Raw genomic sequence first — 24,365 nt, forward strand, 5'->3', positions numbered from 1 at the left:
CGTGCCCCGGTCTGGGAGGATCCCATGTGCCGCGGAGCGGCTGGGCCCGTGGGCCATGGCCGCTGGGCCTGCGCGTCCGGAGCCTGTGCTCCGCAGCGGGAGAGACCACAGCAGTGAGAGGCCCGCGTACCGCAAAAAAAAAAAAAAAAAAAAAAAAATATCTAGAGATCTGGAATACACAAGGGATGTATCACTGGCAGGCACTGTTATCTTAACACATGATTTAACAGAATTACTGAATCAAAAGGTTTCTAACTACATAAAGGGGTCCAGGGGTAAAGAATCCACCTTGCAACACAGGGGACGCGGGTTGGATCCCTGGGAACTAAGACCCACATGCCGCAGGGCAACTAAGCCCGTGTGCTACAACTACTGAGCCTGTGCACCTCAACTAGAGCCCATGTGCCGCAAACTACAGAGCCCACGCGCCGCAAATTACAGAGCCCACGCACTCTGGAACCCACATGGCACAACTAGAGAGAAGCCCACGCACCACAACGAAAAAGATCGCGCGTGCCTCAACAAAGATGCCAGGTGCCGCAACAAAGACCCGATGCAGCCCCCCCAAAAAAACCAAAACCAAATTACATAAAGCAAGCTACACCTTGCTTAAAATTTACAAGCTATAAATAAAAGCACGTCCTATAAACATAAGGTCACTGATATTTCGAAACAAAAACATTTTCAAAAGGACCAGTTTCTGTTCTAAGCTTTGATGCCCACATTTTGTTGTGTGTCTGTAACATCAATAGTATCTTTACAACTATAACAACACCTATGATATGTACATATCTGTTCAGGTACTGATGGATACACCAGAAAAACTGTTTGGGACCAGTTTTTATAGTCATGCATCCAATCACAAATGTTAAGAGGTGTAAGCCTTATTTTGATCCCAAATTTAAAAATAAACCAAAAAACTTTAGGCCTCATTGACTACATAAGGGATCTCTCAATTCATCCTCCTCATTCATGCTCATATTTAAAAAAATCAGGGGTGGGTTTCATGTTCTGTGGAGGGGGGTTCTGCACACGGTGGCAGCTACTGTACTATGATGGACGTTACTTTGATTACTTTCATATTATGACTGCAACTAATTTCGCTCTCCTACAACTCCTGTTGACGGGCATTTTTTCCCGTTAGATTACAGTGAAACAACACTGCATCAGATCCTGAAGACCAAAGAGTGGGGAAAAGCCACATTCATAGAACAAATGTGATTCAACTGCTTTTCACAATAATGAAGCTCCCTTCCTCTACATCTAAATCTTTCTGCATGTTCCAAGAGAAATTAAAAGAGGAAACGCGACTATAAATAAATTGCCCTACACTATAAATAAGAAGTGAAGCAAGTGTCTTTATTTATGCTGTTTACTTAGCCTGGAAAGCCCTTCCCTTGCTTGTTTCTACCTATTAAAATCCTCATTCTCACACTGCTTTCAGAAAGCCTTGCCCAAATTCTCAAAGCAGAGGTAACTGCACATTTGTAATGCCTGCATCTGTACTTCCAGTAAACCCCTTACTCCAGGCTGCTGTAGGGGAAATTCTAGATCGGCAAGCCCCTAGTAGATTTCACTTTCCTAAGGATCTACTTAAGGCTCACAGTGTCTTGCATAGAGTAGAGATACAGTTAACATTGGATGAACTGAGGTTTTTTGCCTGCTTGTTTTTAAGTCTATTTCTAAAACAGGAAACTAACCTATCACACTTGATGTGGTTCCTCCTGGGCACCCGACTGTAGAAAGGCAGGGGCCGTTATTCCCAGCACTTGAAACATAAATTACGTTATGCTTCCACACGGCTTCACTAATTACTTCACATATTCTCCTGAAAGAGAGAGACAATTCCGCTGAACATATAAAACTGTTCTACTTTTCAAGAAATATATGACCATAATGTGAAAATATTTTCAAACATGGTGTATATGAAAAAACAAACCAAAACAAGGGTTCTAAGTAGCAGAAGTAAGACGGTGGTCGTGGATCAAGAGAGGTGCTTTAGAATCACTCAGGACACCCTCAAACCACAAGTGCTGAGCTCCTAAGCCCACAGTGTTTATAACACCAAACTACGCTCAAATGCACGGTTAAGTAAATTTCGGCACATCCACCATTGGTGGAACACGATACAGCCATTCCAAGAGATACACCCTCGTTGGGTGTTAGTGGAGGGAAGGAGCTAGGAGGCCCCAGGTTACACATGGGGAAAATGCTAGATACAAAACTGAATATATGTGGGGAAAATAAACTACAAAAGGACCAAGAGCGAAGACTGAACTATTAGCAGTGACTGGGTGGTGGGACAACAGGGGTCCACCGCCATCTACCACTTAAAGTATTCAGAAATGACTCCTCGGGGATCCCCACACACAGCTGTGACGAGTGGCAAAGGTGAAAGTGGAAATAAGGCACAAAGAACTGAAATGCAGGATTTAAAATATGAGAAATCTGGTTAGAGCTTGACAGCATATGAGAAAAATGTACTGGTATTAATTAAAGGAGACGAAGTTAGACCACAGGAGGAAAATGGGGTCAATATAAAAAAGGTAAAGGGCCAAGGACACTCCAAAGTGATAAATGTGAAGGAAAGAACACCAGGGAAAGAAGACTTTAAAAGAAGGGAGGTTAAAGGAGAGAAAGAAATACACTGAGGTAATCAAGCTACTGAAGCAAGAGAAGAAGGGGCGAGATTACCTTCATGGATGAAACAACTGAGAGAGAGGGCACTTGGGAGACATGCCTTTCCTGCCCCACAAGGGACTTAGCACCAGTGATCTGAGAAAATCAAGGTGTTGTTTTCTTCACTTTTTAAAATTTTAGTCTTTAAATTAACATACAGTAAAATTGATTTTCTCTTTGGTGTACAGTTCTTCGAGATTTAACACATGTATAGCCTGTGCAACCACCACCATAAACACAGTAATAATTTTAGCACCTCATTAAAAAATCTCCCTGGGGTTATCTGTCCATTTGTAGTTACATATTCCCGTCTAAGCCCTGGCAACCACTCATCAGTCTTGATTCCAGTCATTGTGTCTTTTTCAGCATGTCACATAATCTTGAGATATACAAGATTGGGTGTATGTGGATGGCGGGTGCATGTGGATGGCGGGTGCATATGGATGGCGGGTGTATGGGGATGGTGGGTGTATGGGGATGGTGGGTGTATGGGGATGGTGGGTGTATGTGTATGGTGGGTGTATGTGTATGGTGGGTGTATGTGTATGGCGGGTGTATGTGTATGGCGGGTGTATGGGGATGGTGGGTGTATGTGGATGGTGGGTGAATGTGGATGGTGGGTGTATGTGGATGGTGGGTGTATATGGATGGTGGGTGTATGTGGATGGTGGGTGTATGTGGATGGTGGGTGTATAGGGATGGTGGGTGTATGTGGGTGGTGGGTGTATGTGGATGGTGGGTGAATGTGGATGGTGGGTGTATGTGGATGGTGGGTGTATATGGATGGTGTGGTGGGGGAGTGGGGGAGAGCTCATCAATAAGTAAAGTCTAAATAAGGTAATTTCAAAGTTATCACTATGAAGGAAAAAGAGGTGAGGCAACATGAGGTCAAGGCTAAGCCAGTGGACTTGGCGGCAGGAAGATCCTGACGGCACAGGGACGGGGTGGGGCAGTGAGACACATCCTTGGAAAACAGTGAACATACGTAACAAAGTTTTGCTGGGAAAGTAAGTGAAGGCTGTGTGAAATGAAGAGGTTTTTTAGTTAGTTAATTTTAAAGCTAGCAGGTACTAGAGCATGTCTGTGTAGTAATGACAACCCAGGAAAGGCGAGGGATGATGCTGGAGCAGTCTTTGAGAAAAGAGGAGATGAGAGCCAGATCGTAAGTGCCTGAGTGGCTTTCGATCCCAGCACTTCTTTCATTACAGAGCAAGGGAAGGCAGAAGGTTGGGTCAGACAGGTCACAGGAAGGGCATGGAAGTTCCCTCTGAGTGCTTCTGTTTTCTCTGGGAAAGAAAGACGTGAGGACATCAGCTGAGGAATGAAAGGGGAGGTCGCTGAAAGGCTCCGAGGAGAAAAGGAGGTGTAAAATGGCTGTCCAGGAGTGGAAGGGCACGTGCGGTGCGACCAAAGACGATGCTAACGAACATCTCCGATTCGCGGTCATAAACAAAGTATGACATGAGTGTGACCTCCACAGACCCGGGCAGATGAGTTGTGGGATCACTGAAGGACCTGCCGGGCTTCCAAAAGTCTAGACTTTGTCAGGAAAGTACACCTGGAAGAGGTCAGGCTGCGTGTGGATGAGGAATTCTAGTAACGGATGGGCCCTCGGGTCCACCTGGCTGGCTAGGAGGGGAAAACTACATCAAAGATGTGACTGTGGGAATGGGGGCGGGGTTCTCAGAGACAGACAGTTATCATCTACCCACCGAGTCTGCTCTTTTTCAGTTGTGATATCCAATCCAGTTCTAAAAAGCATTTAATACTTTTCATCAGCTAAGCTTCTATGGCTGACAAGCGCTAAAGAACACTCACCCAGAATTTGGCCAGTGAGTTGCTTCTCCATAGCTGTAGTTGACAAGATCACACTTATGATTTATAACCTCTATCATCTATTGAAAAGATTAAGAGTCCAGTTTAGGCAGCCATTTATAGAAACAGATGAGCCAGTACAATAAAGGCATGGAATCCCATAGTTTCTTAACCAATCGTATTCCAATTCAAATCTAAATTTATAAGTTATCCTCAGGCATATGGTTGATAAACTTAAAAAAATGTAGGAGGGAGTCACAGAGTACAGGAAGTGGTCAATAAGAAACAAACTAGCATTTGCAGAGTGGAGTTGGGGAGAGGAAGAGGGATGGAATGGTTCTTATTAAAGTCGAAATTCGCTGAAGTAAAATATAATTCATATGTTAGAATGAAATGCAGAATAATAAATTCTCCTCACACTGACGGAGCAAGCTGGCTAAGAGGTCTTTTTGCTTTTTAAAGTAGCTCAAAATAGCTTCCTAAGGGATTTACTAGAAGTGAGAGTATAATATAAATAATATTTTCATAGTTTCCAAAAAAACTTTATCCTAATAATTTTCAAAAATATTTTTTAAATGAATTAAGCATTTTTGCTTTTAAAAACAAAGTCCTGTACACCAAATACAGTTCCAATATTTTTTGTAAAGCCATAGCACTTTATAAACCTGAAAATATCCATGATCATTAATCATTAGTCTTCGAAGTCACCAGCTCACAAATACTCACCGCTCTGATAAGGCCTGTGCCTGTTTCCATTGTGCTTAGTCTTGTATCACCAATCTTGATGGAAAGAATCTGAGCACCAGGAGCCACGCCATTCCGTTCAGGTTCTTCTGGAAAATGCCCGGCAGCTATACTAGCTACGTGTGTTCCGTGAGCTCCTAGAGGCAAAAAGGGGAGAAGATGATAAAACATCCTCAGAGACTCCAAGTTTTAACCATTAGATTCAATTTGCACATTATTAATCACAATAAAAGTAATAGAATAAAAATATAGTCTTATCTTAACATCTAACAGTGTATTATTATCTTAAGTCTCTTAACGATAATTCACAAAAAGTGAATTACATACACTATTCTGCCACCCTGGATTCTACTCCGTTCACTGAGAGTGAAAATGTAAGTCACAAAGGCGAGAAAATATTTGCAACATATGTAACTGACAAAGATATTATATCCAGAACATAATCTGGATATAACATAACTCTTTCAAATTCAAAAGAAAAATGGGTAAAACACTTGAAAAAGCATTTCCAAAAAGAGAATACCAAATGGCAAATATAAGTATGAAAAGATGTTTAACTTCATTAGTCACCCGGAAAATACAAACGAAAGCCACACTGAGATGCCTCTTACTACAGTTCTGAGCCTGACAGTGGCAACTGTGGGTGGGGCCGTGCATTCACACTCTGCTGCGGGGCGTTAAGGGAGCGGCCACTGTGAAGAGGAGCTCCGAGAGTCTCAAATAGGCAACCACCACACCCAACCAGTTCTCTCAGATACTGGTCCAAATTAAACAAAAACATAATCCACAAAGACCTGTACACAACTGTTGAAACAATCCAAACGTGCATCAACAGGTGAATGGATAAACAAACCATGGTGGATGCACATGATGAAACACTACTCAACAATAAGGAACAAGCCAGTTACAGTCACAATATGGATTCTGAAATAGGCAGGCAAAAAAGAAATTTTCTTCAATTCCATTTATATACAATTCTAGGAAATGTAAAGTAATCTAGAGTGGACAGAAAGCAGTTCAGCAGCTACCCGAGGATGTGCGTGGAGACAGGGCTGGGTTATAAGGAGGACATGCCAACTTCTAGGGGTGATGAATATGTTCGTAATTTTGACTGTGGTGATGGCGTCCTGGGTGTACGCACATATCAAAACTTACCAAGCCGTGTGTATGCATATGTGCAGTTTCCTGTACTTCAGCTATACCTCAGCAGAGCTTGGGGAGGGGGAGGGAAAGAGCTGGCTGTCCTACTTCACTCTCCTTCTCCCTCCCCAGAAGTAACCACTACCCTTACCCTGAAGCTGGTACGCACATTCTTCCCACCTATGTTTTCATATTTTTACCACACACACACACACACACACACATAAACATAATACAGTATTGTTTGGCATGTTTAAAAATTTTACACAAATGTTTTACCATGAATACATTTTTTTCAGTAAAGTTTATGTATCTGAGATTTGTGCATACAGGAATATGTAGATTTATTCATTTTCATTCCTATATAATGTATTCCACAGGACGAATAACACAAGTTTTTTTAAAAATCTATTCTTTTGCTGATGGGCATTTAAAAAGTTTACAACTTTTTCTAAATTACATAGAATGCTGTAGTGAGGATCCTTTTACCCGACTCTTTGCACTCATGGGTGAATTTTCAAGGGTTAATATTTGGAGGTGAAATTACTGTTCATAAGATGAATTATGCTGATGTATTTTTTGTGGTTGGACCATGCTTATACTCCTTGAATGGAGCCTACATGGTTATGGCTTTAAAAGAAGCCAGGGAATTTCCAGGGAATCAAGTCACATCCATTATTCCAGACCTAGTTCTTTAGTAGGGATCATTCGATTAAATTCTCTATAAGGCTGCTTCTGGCTAGAAGAATGTGTCACCTTACCACTTTGTAAATTTATCTCTAGTTAGCAAATCTGAAGCAGAATACCTCCACTCGTCACTATGGAGAGCAGGTTTCCATCATCATATATATTAACGGAGTAATTCAACATCTCAGCTGTGCCAAAAGAGCCATATTCCTGGGCCTCTCTGTAATTTCTCAAAACAGTAGATTTACTCAAATCCCCATCTTCATTCGAAGCAATGCAGGCTCTGTAAGATGAGAATAAAGAGAGGTAAAGAGTGGGTAATGAAATTTATCTTATTTTCTTACTTTTTTAAAAATCACGCAATACTGTTTCTCAGATGTCTTCTCACCACTCTATCTGCTTTTACCATAACAAACATGGCAACTGCCTGTTTCACGGAGTAGACAGTAAAGATGAGGTAAAATAACTTACAGGAACCAGCCCTTAAATGAAATCATGTACAGAGAGCTTTAGGAACTGTCCTTCACGAAACTCCAGGCACAAGACCATCTATCTGCTTAAGGAATCAGACCAAAGCTTAGCCTCGACCTTTAGAATAGTTTAGGGTGATTCTGACAACACAGTTTAGGCCCTGCTTCCTTCTGCTTCTTTTAGAACTGATTTCATGAATCCAACAGCGTAGGTGGGCCCTCGAAGCTAGATGAACTATACGGAGCCTCGGACGCACATTTGTAACAGCCTTAGGCAAATATTTGTTTTTCACAAGAAGCATTTTCTACAGTTTTATGGTTGTCCTCCTGTCTGCTCTTTCCTCATTTTATTAACTTTGTAATTTTTAAAATATATATTCCAAACACTTTAGAAGACAGTCTGATTAAAACTAAATGAATCTAAAACAGTCATAAATGAAACGTATGTCATTTAAGGGTCAACCATTATGTGTTTAGCTATTAGACCTTTCTGCTCATTTTCTAAATAAGAACAACTGTGTTTTAACAAGCTAAGTACATCAATCACAATCGCTATAATGAATTAACGGAAGCCCACTAGTATAGTGTAGAGAGGGCGTTATTATAAATACTAAGGCATACATTTCATTAACACACTACAGCAATTTGGAAAGAAGAATCTCTGAAATCATCGGTTTGTTTTTATGTATACTCCACTGTGTGCCTAAAATGATTTACGGCATTTCAAAAAAATACGTACAATATAGCAAGACACAGGAGAATGAACACTTACGGGGAAAGTAAGGTAAAGAGAAAACAAGCAGCATATCAAATGGAATCAAAGCTGAGGTTAGCGGATAAAACATATGCCAACAAATCTTCCGCATCTGCTAGAAAGCAGCACCGTTGATGCCAAAATTTAAGTACCTGGCCAGCCTCCATGCTGGAAATCACTCTCAAGTCCGCCCTTTCCCTCACGCAGGCCATCACACACTGAACTGCTAACAGTTCCTCCATCATTCTCTGGATCTTTCCCCTCTACCCTCAACCCCCTTTCCTACCCTCTGCTCAGCTAACTTGTGCTGACCCTTCAATGACATCTCTCTTGATGCTTCCTAGTCAGGTTCAGATGTTCCCAGGGACTACTTGCTTCTAGAGGCTGGAGTCCATGGAGCAGCTTCTAGAGAGTCTGCTTGGTACAAAGAAGCTATGTGCCAAATGGTGAAAGAAGGCATCAACATCTTTTAACAACATTCTCGCAGCAAATACTGTGACACATTTCACAGAGCACTTCTTCTAACCACCATCTACGTGGAGGGACCCAACAGTTCAAGCGCCGTATATCAAAACACAAATACAAAACTTAGGGACTTCACTAAATAACTCCACGGAGCACAAATGTGAACATGGCGCAAGGGTATACGTTTCTGAAGGTCTGGTCAGCTTAACTCAAGGGACAGTTGTTAGAAGACAGAGAAGGCCTGTGGACAGGATTAGAGTACGTGTGTGTGAAAAGAATCCACACTTTTCATCAAACTCTCAAAGGAAAACTGAAACGAGGTCAAAAACCACTGAAAAGAAACCAATTAATAGTCTTTCCTTTACGTAGTCCTCTATAGTGTTTCTCTAACCAGGTTTTGCTCCCTATTGAGGGACAGTACTTGACACTATGCATCCTGGCAAATACTTGAGTGCAGTCATACTAGGCTACCTGGTTAAGTGCAGAGACAGGGATTTAACAATTAGTAGAATTGTGTCAAGGGGAGCGCAGACATGACATTCTTGAAACAAAACAGACACTTAAGGTCACTTTACCTCCCCTCAGAAATGGTTGGCATTTCTGACATGAGACATGAGAACACCTGCAGACAGTGCCGAGATTTGCCTTAGGTGATTTGAGATCTTTAAGATTTGCTTCAAAAACTTCTGGCTCTAACTCTGAGGTGGGGTGGGGGAATCAAAGTCCCATACAATATATAGTATTGTGCAAAAAAGTTAGATGATTTCTAGTAGCACTTGAAAGCATGATTCTGCTGTGTTTTTCATTGATTATACTAACATTTTCTAAAATGTTTTCTAGTTATCACAGATTTCACTTCACTTAGTATTTGATTAAATTTCATTTCCAACACAAAAATTCTTCAAGATGTCTCAGCATACTGTTGACAAACTATTACACTTATCACTTTCTTTGTCAATTGCCTTAATGACCGAGAAAACTTTCTGGAAACATACACTGGCCCCCTGGACATCCTAACCCCAAGCCCTTCCCCTTAGGACAACGTAGTCTGCAGTGCTTTCAGCAACTGTATAAATACTTTAATTGAAACCACCTATTGCTCCACTACCCAATCCCCGCTAACATTAAAGTATTTCCTTAAGTCCTTTTGCGTGTTTTGTAGTAAATTTTCCACGTACATTGAATTTTGTATCTAGTATCTTCCTCACACTTAACCGTGCCTCCTCTCCCATGACAAAAATCACTGAAGGTTTATGACTGGGAATGACTGTATCGTGTTATACCACGGGGTAGATGTCCCAAAATTTACTAAACCATATGTTTGAACAACTTTTTAATATTACGAACACTTGATCAAAGCTTCTGCAAAGCTTTTGGAAAAAAACTGTTCACAATGTGTGCACACCTGCACATATACACACACCAAAACATACTACAATACATGGAAAAGTTGCGTGAATATCAACTATCATCTAGATTGAAATATTGTTATATGCAAATATTTTATTACCAATTTCAGGCCCAAATGGAGTAGAGATTTCCTATTCAACTGACAATTTTATATACCCATTATCAAAGATGAGTTATTACCCACATCTGTGAGTTATTACCCACATCTGTGAGAGGAAAGCCCCCTTTTAACCATTATAAACTAAATAACAAGAGACAGCAATCAAATCACCGTATCTTGTTCTGTGTTTGCCACATCTCGGGAAACAATTCTTTGCATATGAGCAGGGACTCAAACTACAAAACAATTTCTGGAAGGGTCCCTGGTTTATTGCAGCGACCCTGAAACATGTATATGTCTAAATATCTGTATTAAGAACATATTCCTGCTTCTACACAGATCGTAATTCAAGAAGACAAACTAGCTGACATAAAGAAACACAACTGCAGTGTATGATTCACTAAGAAAGAAAGTAGAAAATGTACATGATAGGTAACTTGGTATAAATCATCATTATTAGTAGTAGTAGAAGCAGCAGATACAGCTTACACTTATCCAGTACCTACTATGTCTAGAAACATCAGATTTACAAAACCCTCTAAGGAGGTACGATTATTATCCCAATTAACAGATGAGGAAATAGGCCTAGAGAGGTGCAGATAAAGCATTCAAGCTCACATGCTAGGATTCCGTCTCAGATCTGAGCTCTACGCTGCTGCCCGCATCACGCTGCCTCGCTTCAACTTAGCTACTAGGTCTCTGTTGGTAAATCTTTACCCAACTTTCCTCCTCTGCCCTTAAAACTTTTATAGTAGATGCTTTGCAACATCCTCGTGCACTTACTTTCCAAGCTGCCCAGCTTCAATCAGGAACATTTCTACATACACCAATCATCAACCTGCTAATATTATCTGTTTAATGACTACTATCTGGTTAATGAAATAAGATTCTTTAAAACAGATAAGGGTTATTAGCTTCCGTGTCTAAAATATTAAGAGGTTCAAAAGGCTTATCTAAAATTACCCAAAAGCCAATTTGGCCCTCAAGTAGCTTTGCTTGGAGATATTAATGTCACATAAACCAAACCTCTGGGCAGTTCTGAGGGTTTAATGTTCTTCAGAGCAGATAAAATGATTTTTAAATCAAGAACTGGAACACACGGCTTACCCCCAGGTCTCACCATCATGCCACACCAAGCAGTCATATACAGGGCCAGGATCGCTGTATTTCTTCTCAAAAGAGTTAAGCAATTCCACTTGACTCTGAAGCTCCTCCTTCATCAGTTTATTTGCCTAAACGATTAAAACAGACGTTAATATTAGCACATTTTGTGCTCTTGAAAAGTGATATTAACATACAACCAAAGACACCAAAGACACAGTGTGACCCAAGAGTAAAGTCATTTTACCCTGGAAAAATGTAAGAAAATTTTCTTTTTATATCTGTGCAACTTGTAGTCCAGTTTAGTGGCAGTAACAATTAAAACATTAAACAGTAAAAAATACTTCTTTTACTCACTATCATATTCAGTCACTCCCTACAGCTGCTTTGGGAAAGACACGGTGCTACATGCTAAATGGCGCTATCATTTGGCCAAGGGTGTTGGTCACATACCTATAATTGTATAATTCATTTCCAAAAGCAATGCTAAAATTTTTATAAAATAGTTTCTCTATCGACGTTTAGATTTTTATATCAGGAACATTTCCATTTCAAATTTGTTTCTTAAGAACCCAAATAAATAACAGGAACCATGAATAGTCTTACCTCTTTTAGAATTCGCTAAGTTAAGTACATACTATGTTCATGACCAAGTACATACAAGCTGCTATTCAACCACTTTGATCTACAAAAATGGGAAATTCATATGCTTCAACCTAGGCACTTTTTTAAACTACATACTACATTAGACTGCCCTACATTCACCTGAACAGTCCTCATGAATAAAAATTTAAGTTTTACATGTTCCCAAAATCTGAAGTTGTGCTTCATTTTTATTTATCCAATATATTCAACATTTACTCCTCCCTAAGGAAAAAGACAATTATATAAACAATTCTGGCATACAATATAAAAAGGATAATTAAATTCAGATCCCTCTCCTATAAAGTTAGTTGTCTATATGTAGCACCTGGAATACTATATTTCACGTCTCCAATAGGAGGCTGAAGAACAAATCTTGATCTAATAGAAGATTATACAGCTGTTAAAAAAGGATGATGTACACAGATCAATAAAAGTTAAATGTGTACGTAGATCTATACAGGCCAGTGGTCCCTGACCCAAGCTGCATGTTAATTAAAGCTCCTGAAGAGTTTTAAAAATGCTTGCCTCCCCTGCAAGGTTTTCATTTAATTCCTCTCTAGGGCACAAGCACTGACAGTTCTTAAAGCTCCTGATGTGACTCTAATATGCAGCTAGGGCTGAGAACCACTAATACAATTGCATTCCTGATTAAGAAATGCATGCCATTAGAAGCCTAAATAGACATTTCTCCAAAGAAGACACATGGATGGCCAACAGGCATGTGAAAAGATGCTTAGTATCACTAATTATCAGAGAAATGCAAATCAAAACTACAAAGAGGTATCACCTCACACTGGTCAGAATGGCCATCATTAAAAAGTCTACAAATAATAAATGCTGGAGAGGATGTGGAGAAAAGGGAGCCCTCTTACACTGTTGGTGGGAATGTGAACCGGTGCAGCCGCTACGGAAAACAGTATGGAGATTCCTTAAAAAACTAAAAATAGAGCTACCATATGATCCAGCAATCCCACTCCAGGGCATATACCTGGAAAAGAGGAAAACTCCAATTCGAAAAGATACATGCACCCCAGAGGTCATAGCAGCACTATTTACAATAGCCAAGACAAGGAAGCAACCTAAATGTCCAACAACAGATAAATGGATAAAGAAAATGTGGTACATATATACAATAGAATATTACTCAGCCATAAAAAGGAACAAAATAATGTCATTTGCAGCAACATGGATGAACCTAGAGATTATCATACTAAGTGAAGTAAATCAGAAAGAGAAAGACAAATACCATATGATATACTTACACATGGAATCTATAAAAATGATACAAATGAACTTACTGACATAACAGAAAAGACTCACAGACACAGAAAACAAACTTATGGTTACCAAAGGCAGAAGAAGGCAGGAGGGATAAATTAGGAATTTGGGATTAACAGATACACACTATTACACATTAAATAGATAAACAAGGACCTACTGTATAGCACAGGGAACTAGATTCAATATCTTGTAATAATCTATAATGGGAAAGAATCTGAAAAAGAATATATATATACATATATGTATGTGTAACTGAATCACTTTGCTGTACACCTAAAACATTGTAAATCAACTATACTTCAATTAAAAAATTCATTAGAAGAAAAGAAATGCATGCATTAAAAGAAAAATTTAGAAGGACGAATGTCAAGTTGCTGTTACCATCCCTGGGCGGTGGCATTTCAGAGGCTTTCACTCGCTAAACTTTACATGCCTGTGTTGCCCGAAAGTTTCTGCAGCTAGCACTCATTATTTTCATACTAAACCAAGAATTATTTTCATTTTATAAACTGATTCACAAAAGTGTAACGTCAAGGATGTTGAACAACGGGAGCTCTTGTACGCTTCCTGTGGAATTGGTACGATCACTTTTTATAACCCATCAAAAGACAGGCACAAGAATTTTCAAAACAGGATTTTTCATAATAGCCAAAAACTGAAAACAAAGCAAGTATCAATCTGCAGAATGGATACATAAATCGTGGCCCATCAATTATATAGCAAGGAAAGTAAACTACTGCAACACCCCACACATGGAGGAATCTCACAAAAAACATCAAACGAAAGCAGCTACGCATAGAAGAACACACACTGTATGATTCCATTTTACAAAATTCAAAACAGGTTAAAGTCGTTCGATAAGTATCGGAAATCAGGATGGTGGCTGCTTTGGGGAGGAAGCAGCAGTGAGTAGGAAGAGGCAAGAGAGGGGCTGGGGTGCTGCATATGTGGGGTGCCCACTTTGTGACAATTCATGACAATACACTTAGGAGTTATGCACTTTTACGTGTGCGTATTCTATGTTTGTTAAGAACTTTTAAACAACTGATAGACACATATGTAAACTGACTTGAGGAAAAATAAGCAAAGAAAAATTAGTAAAAGTAAACAACTTAAAACTTGTGAAAAAGAGTCTATTAATTCTCTAAGAACTCTTAATTCTCTGAGAACATGGTAACGTTTAAATAAAAGCGACTAGCACCAACTTGGGAAAGGCAATTGTTGGCAACGTCGAATTCTTCCTGCTTTCGACAGGCTTCTGCAAGGGCGACTCTGTGAACAGGGTCCCAAATTTTCTCCTTCCGTTCTTTCTGCAAAGACAGAAAAATGACCTTCCAATGAGGTTGACAAATATTCAGGTAAACCTAGATAGTCATTTACAGTTGTTATGAGCTGGGATGCTATACAATTCTCCTATAAAGGTTAAAAAGTCATTTATAATCAAGCTGATAAAGCAATGGATCAGTTATAAAAAACTGATTAGCTAACTCACCACATATAGGTTTTAAGAGAACAAGTTTACCAAGGCACAACCAAATGTATTTTTACACATCATATGTTCCAATTTAAATCCTTCCCTTCTCCAAGAATAACTAATACCATGTCAGGTAACTGACTGAAATCCCAGTCATTTGAAGAAAAAGTTTATTTTGAACCCTTACAGAATTGGGAAATGCCTTCAGCCAAGAGCAAGAAGAAGAGAGGAGTAAGAGTGCCTGCAGTTGCATTTTGATGGACCTGCCGGCTTCCTCAATCTCCTTCCTCTCTAGCCTGTTTTTTTTCCCCACCCTCGTTGACTTGATAGGGTTCTTTGCTACTGAAATTGGTCTTACTTTCATCTCTAGTGCCTCCCAATGGAAGTCTGCTAGTTAAAGAAATCCTTTCCAGTAAAATAATCAACTCCACTGAGCTAAGGGAGGGGATCCGCTTTAATTTAACCACTTTATTTGTATGATAATTTGTACCTTAACACGGTTGATTAAATTTAATATAGTGCACAAAAATACTATGCATTTCAGCCTGAAATTTTAAAACAAAACAGTATCCAATAAAAGTTGAGTTAAGTGCATTTTTTTTTTTCCAGAATGATTGGAATCTGACAAATGAGTAAAGGTTATATATGTAAGGTACTGAGTAACTTCCTATTGTTCACTGACCCCTGGAGAAGCACATCACAATACTAGATTAGATAAAAGGGCCCACAGGTCTTACCTGTGAGGCCCCTTTGCAAGGATCACATCTTGTTTTATAGTTGAAACCTGTATGGGCTACTAGTGTCAGCAGTCCTCTAAAGCAGCACTGTCAAATATGGCAGCCACTAGCCACATGTTGCTATTAAAACTTAAATTTTAAAATATTACATAAAATTAAAATTTCATTTCCTTAATCATACTAGCCACATTTCAAGTTCTCAATAGCTACTTGTGGCTCATGGCCACCATGATGGACGGATAATGAACATTTCAAACCTTTCCTAAAGCAGGCTCCTTCTCTTTCAATTCACAGTTCTTATCTCTCTAATGACAGACTGTGTTTCCTATCCTTCAGCTGCTTTAGGTCAGAGTAATTCTTTCCCTAATACTGAATGATGACTGGGATCAAGAAAGCTGGGTAAGGGCTTCCCTGGTGGCGCAGTGGTTGAGAGTCCGCCTGCCGATGCAGGGGACACGGGTTCGTGCCCCGGTGCGGGAAGATCCCACATGCCGCGGAGCGGCTGGGCCCGTGAGCCATGGCCGCTGAGCCTGCGCGTCCGGAGCCTGTGCTCCGCAACGGGAGAGGCCACAACAGTGAGAGGCCCGCATACCGCAAAAAAAAAAAAAAAAAAAAAAAAAAAGAAAGCTGGGTAAAAACTAAGAAAATGGGAAAAATTACCACAGAAACAATAGGAACGGGAATAAATAAGGCAATCCACTTTAAATCGACTGTCTTTAACTTCTCTGAAGTTAAAAAAAAGTCCTTCAAAAATCCAACGGGGGGGCTTCCCTGGTGGCGCAGTGGTTGAGAGTCCGCCTGCCGATGCTGGGGACACGGGTTCGTGCCCCGGTCCGGGAAGATCCCACATGCTGCGGAGCGGCTGGGCCCGTGAGCTATGGCTGCTGAGCCTGCGTGTCCGGAGCCTGTGCTCCGCAACGGGAGAGGCCACAATAGTGAGAGGTCCGTGTACCGCAAAAAAAAAAAAAAAAAAAAAAAAAAAAAAAATCCAACGGGGGGCTTCCCTGGTGGCGCAGTGGTTGGGAGTCCGCCTGCCGATGCAGGGGGCGCGGGTTCGTGCCCCGGTCCGGGGGGATCCCCTGTGCCACGAAGCGGCTGGGCCCTTGAGCCGTGGCCGCTGGGCCTGCACGTCTGGAGCCTGTGCTCCGCGATGGGAGAGGCCACGGCGGTAAGAGGCCCGCGTTCCGCAAAAAAAAAAAATCCAATGGGGCTTCCCTGGTGGCACAGGGGTTGAGAGTCCACCTGCCGATGCAGGGGACACAGGTTCGTGCCCCGGTCCGGGAAGATCCCACATGTCGCGGAGCGGCTGGGCGCGTGAGCCATGACCACTGAGCCTGCACGTCCGGAGCCTATGCTCCGCAACGGGAGAGGCCACAACAGTGAGAGGCCCGTGTACCGCAAAAACAAAACAAAACAAAACAAAAATCCAATGAAAGCATATCCCATCTCCCAGAAAAATACAAATACACAAAATTTGAATATAATTTCAAGGTACTCACAGATTCCCTAAACTTATCCATGTATCCAAGATTAAGAACCATGAATGGGTGACATTCAATTGAACAGAATCTTGCTTTAAGCAGTCACCATTTGAAAGCCTCCCAGACCCCCCAAACAATTAAGTTAGTGAGATTTTAGGAAATGTTTTTCTTCAGTATGAATAAAATTTGAGGAAGAAAAGAAGTCACTGATACTAGATTGCACGTTACCTGTATTCTTTCCTTGAGAGCCTTTGGATAGAAATCATAGCCGTTTTTTATGCCAATGTGGTATCTGCCTGAGGGATTTGTCCAGCTCGCAGGAATCTATAAAAAATAAAAAGTAAATTTCTCACTCACTAAATGCTTCCCAGTTCTAATAATATAGCACTGGGGAAAAAGGTATGAATGGCTCAACTTGGATGAGCAGGCTCACATGTTACAGCAACGTTTTTAATATTCTAAGTTGCCACTTAATATCTCTCTGGCTCTTTTTTTTTCATCAGTGAGATGGTTTAAGGAGAATATCTTTCATTTACACAATGCTTTATAAAGTGCTTTCAACATCACATCAAACCACTAAGATCCTCAATTCCCGAGCATCAAGGACACCTCACCGCCCCCTTCACCACTCCATTGCCCATCAACCAGGGGGGAGGGAAGCAACTTACAGAACACTTCCACCCTTAGATCTCCCATTAAGAAAAAGAACTTCACTCTCTCCTCTACAATACTATAGGGATATGCCCAGATACTAAAAAAAAGAGCTCTTTGAGTTCTTAAGAAAAAAGTTCTATAAAATCATGTTAATTACATATAACATCTTACAATAGTTTTTCCCACTATCTCAAAGTATTTAAAACTAACACTTCCAGCTTTTAATTAACAGAATGATGTAAAGAGTATGCCCAGTTTACAAACGGAGAAAGCAAAGAAGCAAAAAGAAATTAAATTGCTGGCCCAAACAACAGAAAGGTTGAAAAGAAAACTGGAATCTAGTTCTATCACAGAGACAAAAACTTGGTGTAAGGGATATGGAATTTAAAGTCAGATAAACCTGGCAGAGTGCGCAAACTCTGCCACTAACCAGGTGGGACCTACAGGCTTCTGCTTCCTCATGTGCAAAGGGAAGAAAATAGTCTTTACCTCCCAATTTGCAATGAATAATAAGATGCACGAACATCAACCAACTGGAAATGTCAATCAAGACAATGGGGATCCTTAATACTCTTCGTCATCACAGGACCCATGATCACTAAAAACAGCTTTTAAATGCGTACAGATTATGAAGTTGAACCATCAACCACTCAGAGCTGGTGGACTGACCAGTGATTCTTACTCGTGCAGGATCTTTAACAGACTCATCCCCAAGTCCCTCTTCGTCAAATTATTCCCCAGGTAGGAAGCCTTTGAAGGAAATTTTCTCACAACTAAATAGAGGAAAACAATCATTCACAGAACTTCAAAGATCTACTGACTTTAAAAAGCATGCATATCAGGGTTTCCCTGGTGGCGCAGTGGTTGGGAGTCCGCCTGCCGATGAAGGGGACACGGGTTCGTGCCCCGGTCCGGGAGGATCCCACATGCCGCGGAGCAGCTGGGCCCGTGAGCCATGGCCGCTGAGCCTGTGCGTCCGGAGCCTGTGCTCCGCAACGGGAGAGGCCACAACAGTGAGAGGCACGCGTACCGCAAAAGAAAAAAAAAAAAAAGCAAGCATGCATATCAGTAATCTTTTCTGAATCAACTGGATGTCTGGAGTTTGTGAAATTTCAAATATGTTGGCACACAAACTAGTGCTTTTCATTCAAAGCTTATCAGCCTTCTTTAGAAAATAGAGATTCTTAACTCTAACATTCCTGCAACAGCCCGTGACATAACAACAACAATAAATAAAGCGCTGCAACAACAAAAAGGTAAGTAGTCACTAGCTGGCAAATCCAAAGACTATTTCATCACAGGTGTCTCACGACACAGGTGGCTTTGTAACCCTATGCTAGCGACAACTTCTTTGCGCAAAGAGATTACAAAAAGCTGTGAAATGCCAAAGGATTAAATGGAATAACTAATTAAAATGACTGCAAAATAATCAGATGTTAAGACAATCACAATTACTTAAAATACGTATATAATACAATAAAAATAATCCAATAGACATAATTTATATTTAATTAAAATGAGACCAAATTCTGCAGGGTCCATGAACCAGATATTTCTCAAATCACTACTATATATTTTCCTCAAAGTAAAGGCAGACTAGTTACTTACAAAAATTGAGCTAAAAAAAAAAAATCAGAAAATAGAAATTATGTATAATCATGGCTCTGCCAGCTAACCTTAACCAAGTTAGAGTGAAGCTAACTTTACTCTGAGGCAATTATGGAGTATGTCATTTTACATATTTGAGTATTTCATAATATGAAGTTACTTTCGGTCTCTTTTAAGAATCAAAGTGCTTATTTTGACCATTTTAAGCTGCTCTCTTTAAAAAAGTTTTAATTACGTGGTAACCACAACGTGGTAAGACCGATTTTCAAACGAGAAACAGAATCTCTTTAATTTCTAATTACACCTCATTTCCCTGACTCTTTTTTAAAGAGAGGATGCTTAACGAATTGAAGGTTCTCTTCACAACACAAGTGTCACCATGAGTTGTTAACGTTCCATGCAGGAAAATCTGAGTTTCTGCCTCAGAACTGTACTTCAGACTTGTCAGCCTCATGGTCCTGCCAGGACACATGGACCCTCTTTCCTTCAGCTATCACTGCATCTAACTACAGTGCTAAACCTGGCCAAGGCATTCACGGTCTCTGGACTAACCGCTTTTTTACCATGTAAGGCTACATACTGATGATTTTAAAAACTGACTTCAAGTTAAATGTGGTAAAGTTTTAGAAAGCACTGTGCTCCCTTCCAAATGCTACTAAAATTAGAGTAAGGAAAAGGAAAAAAACCAAAAACCCAAAGGACAAAGAATGGGCAATGAGGCTTTAGAAGCCAAAAGTCACCACATTTTGAAAGTTGCAAAGTAAAAAGAAGGCACTGAAAATTAGTGGGGCAACTATGGTATTTTAATACATGGTGTTGGGACAAGTGGGTCTTCAGATGGAAAAAAGGATACAGGACTCCTATTTCAAACTAAGCATTAAATCAATTCCAGGTGACTTCTAAGAACAAATATGAAAAGTAGAACAATGAAAGTTTTCAGAAAATAAATATGGGAGAATATCATGATTTGGGGACAGGAAGGATTTTTTTTTTTTTTTTGCTATCAAATACGATTTTAAAAAACTCAAAGCAGTCCATCATATTTACTCAGACATTTTGCTTCTTTTGCTAGTCCTTCATTTCTGCTGCTCCATGTTTTCTTCCTGTCTGAAAAGCCTCTTTTTACTATTTTTTAAAAGTGTATCTGCTGGCTATAAATACTCTTAGATTTACCTTATCTGGGAATGTCTTTATTTCACCTTTTCCCTGAACATATTTTCACTGGATATAGAATTTGCAATCGACAGATCTTTTCTCTCTGCACTGGAAAAATGTTGTACCACATCCTTCTGGCCCCCAGGGTTTCTGATGAGAAAGCTAAAGTCATTTGAGTATCTTTGCCATCTATACAATGGGTCCCTTCTCTCTGGCAATTTTCAAGATTTTTTTTCTTTGTCTTTAATTTTTGGCAATCTGATTAGAATGTTTCTGGGCATGAATTTCTTTTGGTTTATCTTACCTGGGGTTCACTCAGCTTCTAGAATTGGTAGGTTTATATCTTTGCCACACTTGGGAGATTCTCTGCCACTATTTTTTCAAATATCTTTTTTTTCCAGCAGCACACTCCTTTTCCTCTTTCTTGGGGTCTGATGATGCAAATATGTGCCCATTTGTTATTGAGCTACAAGCTCCCAAAGCTAAGTTAGTTATTTTTCAGTGTTTTTCTCTTCATTATTCAGAATGGATATTCTCCACTGGTTGATCTTAGAGTCCACTGACCCAGACTCCTCCGTCATCTCCATTCTGCTACTACATCCACCCAGTGATGCTTTCTTAAAATTTCAGTCATTGTAAATTTCAGTTCTAACATATCCATGTGAGTGTTTTTACAGTTTCTATATCTTTGCTGAGTGTATTAGTTATTGCTGTGTTATAAATACGACAAACTTTGTGACTTAAGGAACACACTATTTACAATCTTACACATTCCATCAATCAGAAGCTGGCACAGCTTAGCTGGATCCTTGACTTGGTTTCAGCCGAGGTGCTGGCCAGGGCCCTACTCTCATCTGGCACTTGGCTGATGATGGGTTTGACGGAGTTCACTTCCCTCTGTCTGTGAGGCTGAGGGCCACTGATTCTCACTGGTTGTCAGCTGGAGAAAGGACTTCTTAAGACACAAAAAGCCCCAAACAAAAAGGCAAAAGACTGATATCCAACTACACCAAATTTAAGAACTCCTACTCATCAGAAGACATCATCTGGAAAGTGAAAATATGAGTACAGAGTGGGAGAAGACACCCGAAACACACGTAACCCAAGGACAGGTAATCCCACAAATCATAACAACTCAGTATTAAAAACAAAGGGCAAATGAACTCGAAGAGGCACTTCACAAAAGAGGAAATCCAAAAGTTTAAGCAACATATGAAAAGGTGCTCAATCTCATTAGTAATCAGAGGAATGCAAATTAAAACCACAACGTGATACAGCTAGATTCCCAGCCTATAAGCAAAATTTTAAACGCCTAAAAACACCAAGTGTTAGCAGTGCAACTATTAAAACTCCTATATACAGCTGGTGGAAATGTATTTTAGTACAAACACTTGGAAAAACTGTTCGGCATCACCTAGTAAAGGTGTATCTCTATGACTCAGCAAGTCCACTCCTAGAGGTACACATCCTAGAGCTATCTGTACACGTGTGCACAGGATTTGTTTGCAAGAATGTTCCCTAAAGAACTGTTAGTGACAGCTCCAAACTGGAAACAACTCAACTGTTCCCCAGCAGAATGGACAGAATGTGGTACATTCAAACTATGTCACAGGCACAGCAATGAAACTCAACACATCGTCGCTCCATGCAAATCATGGCTGAATCTCATGAATCCTGCAAACACCCAGGAAAAGAAGACATGAAATGACACACAAATGAGGCCATTCATATAAAGGTCACAGTAGGCAAAACTAACAAATATATTCCATGTATCCACATAGAGGTGATAAAACTGTAAAGGAAAGCAAAGAAGAGATTACCACAAAAGTCAAAATGCATTGTGATCTGGAGAACACAGAAAGCTTCTGAGGCCTGGCAACGCTCTCGGTCTTATCTGGGTGGATAAAATGGCGTCCGTTTAAATTACTCATTAAACTGAACATGTGTGTTTCGTGCACTTTTCTTCTTGCCTGTACAATTTACCATGAAAGGTGTTACCCTTCTATTCACTCTTTTGCTTCGACCTGCTCCTACGAGTACCGCTGGCCATAAGTAATGGACTGCCAGTTTCTCAAGACAGCTTAGAACAGCATCCTTAGAGAATGAGACGGCAGGAATCTTCAAAGCACCTAAGTGTCGTTGATCTTAAACTGGCAGAAAAATTAGACATTAACCGTCAGCAGTTTACGCGCTATTTGGAAGAAGCAGAAGTGGAATACAGGTATTTAACTCACTTTGAAGCACGGTTAAATCAAAGAAACTTGAAGACTTGACTGCGTTGCCTTCTGAAAACTGTGCACTAAGGAGTTCTGAGAGACCCCACTAGCTAGAATCCCAGTGACTGACAACATTACTCTTTTTAATGACTATGGCAAAATATCTGAACACCTGCACATGCTTGAAAAAACATTAACTGAGCATGTGTGTAGCTACGGTCTGTGTATGGCTGGAGAAGGGAACTGTAACCAAGAAGACGGGTGGAAAGTTGGTATGAGGACCGATTAGACCCCCGCTGCCTACCCCACATCCTGCAGGAAGCTGATGAGAGACAGTGGGATGTGAACCCTCTAGAGAGGTCTACGGAGCAGAGGGGACAGATGAGGCACAGTGAAGAGTCCCCCCGGGGGCCTGTCGAGGCTCAGGTCCCCAGGTGCTGGCGGCCAGGCTTCTCTCTCACTCCTCTGCCCCCAAACTCCAGGCCAAACAGGCGAAGGTCCTCTTTGAGGTAACTGGGCATCTCAATGGAAAAAATATACCATAGACGGAGATCCTGGGGCCTCCCATGATAGTATCGTGACCCTCCAGTGAGACCCACACCACAGACTCTCCACAAGCAGAGAACTTCCAATCACCTTTCATGTGCTGCTAAATCAGAGACAGCTGCGGTGAGGAGACACCCGAGGAAAAGCGCTCAGGTCAAAAGCAAAGCACACGGAAGAAAAGGCCGGGGAAGGAGGAGGAGGGTCGGGAGGAGGTGAAGGAAAAGGAGAGCAAGATCAGGAGGAAGAGGGAGGACGGGAGGAAGCAGAAGGTGAGGAAGAAGAAGAGGGACGGAAGTCACGAGACAAAACTTTTCAAGACAATGATATTCTCACAGATAAAACGCTGTATACGTGATATAAAAATGTGCTCTGAGGGAACACGAACAGACTCCTGCAATTAAAAACTGGCAAAATTCAATACACGAGTTAGAAGAAAATGTTGAGAACATCTTGGAACTCTCTCAGGAAGGAAAAAAAATCAAACAAAAGCAATGAAGAAAAGGTAGAAAACATAAGAAAACTGGAGGATCAACTAAAGAGGTCAGTGTCCACTTAACAGGAGTCCCAGATAAAAGAACAGCAAAAAAGTGGGAGGAAGTAACCCAAGAGACAACGCAAGAAGATTTCTCAGAAAGGAAGGACCAGAGAGTTAAACCCTCTTCTTCCACTTTTAATTCTACAGATAAAGTCTAAAACTAGGGGGTAAAAATTAAGAATAAAAAGTATTTTAGCTTGTCATTTAAAACTCTGAAGATAGGGCTTCCCTGGTGGTGCAGTGGTTGGGAGTCTGCCTGCCAATGCAGGGGACATGGATTCGTGCCCTGGTCCGGGAAGATCCCACATGTCGCAGAGCGGCTAGGCCAGTGAGCCATGGCCGCTGAGCCTGCGCATCTGGAGCCTGTGCTCCACAACGGGAGAGGCCACAACAGTGAGAGGCCCACGTACCGCAAAAAACAAAAAAACAAACAAAAAAAAACCTCCGAAGATAATATATCAAACCTTGACCCAGGTTGAGCAGGAATTGATGGTGATCCATGGAAAGGGGACTGAACTTTTCTTTAGAAGCCTTGTAGAAGGTTCTTTAAACTCTGTAGACATATTGGATACAATTAAAAATTAAATTAAAAAAACTCACTATACTGATAGGCTGAGAACAGTTAATAGCACAGCTAAAGAAATATATCACCAAGTTGAGAAAGGATG

The 24,365-nt window shown here is 40.7% G+C and overlaps 1 protein-coding gene across 2 annotated transcripts in view; it reads right to left on the reverse strand.

Moving 5' to 3' along the window:
• Positions 1-24,365, reverse strand: part of TPP2 (tripeptidyl peptidase 2) — a gene marked incomplete at its 5' end in the record, with an annotated part of 69,198 nt that overhangs the window by 34,441 nt on the left and 10,392 nt on the right. For both annotated transcript variants that reach the window (XM_079721927.1, XM_079721928.1), the window contains 7 exons: positions 1,701-1,828; positions 4,498-4,574; positions 5,221-5,375; positions 7,185-7,348; positions 11,372-11,496; positions 14,497-14,601; positions 17,212-17,307. In XM_079721927.1, coding sequence (XP_079578053.1) covers positions 1,701-1,828; positions 4,498-4,574; positions 5,221-5,375; positions 7,185-7,348; positions 11,372-11,496; positions 14,497-14,601; positions 17,212-17,307 — 850 coding nt within the window. The remainder of the gene's footprint in view (positions 1-1,700; positions 1,829-4,497; positions 4,575-5,220; positions 5,376-7,184; positions 7,349-11,371; positions 11,497-14,496; positions 14,602-17,211; positions 17,308-24,365) is intronic.

The sequence above is a fragment of the Hyperoodon ampullatus genome (assembly GCF_949752795.1).
Source record: "Hyperoodon ampullatus genome assembly, chromosome: 16".
NCBI classification, from domain to species: Eukaryota; Metazoa; Chordata; class Mammalia; order Artiodactyla; family Ziphiidae; genus Hyperoodon; species Hyperoodon ampullatus.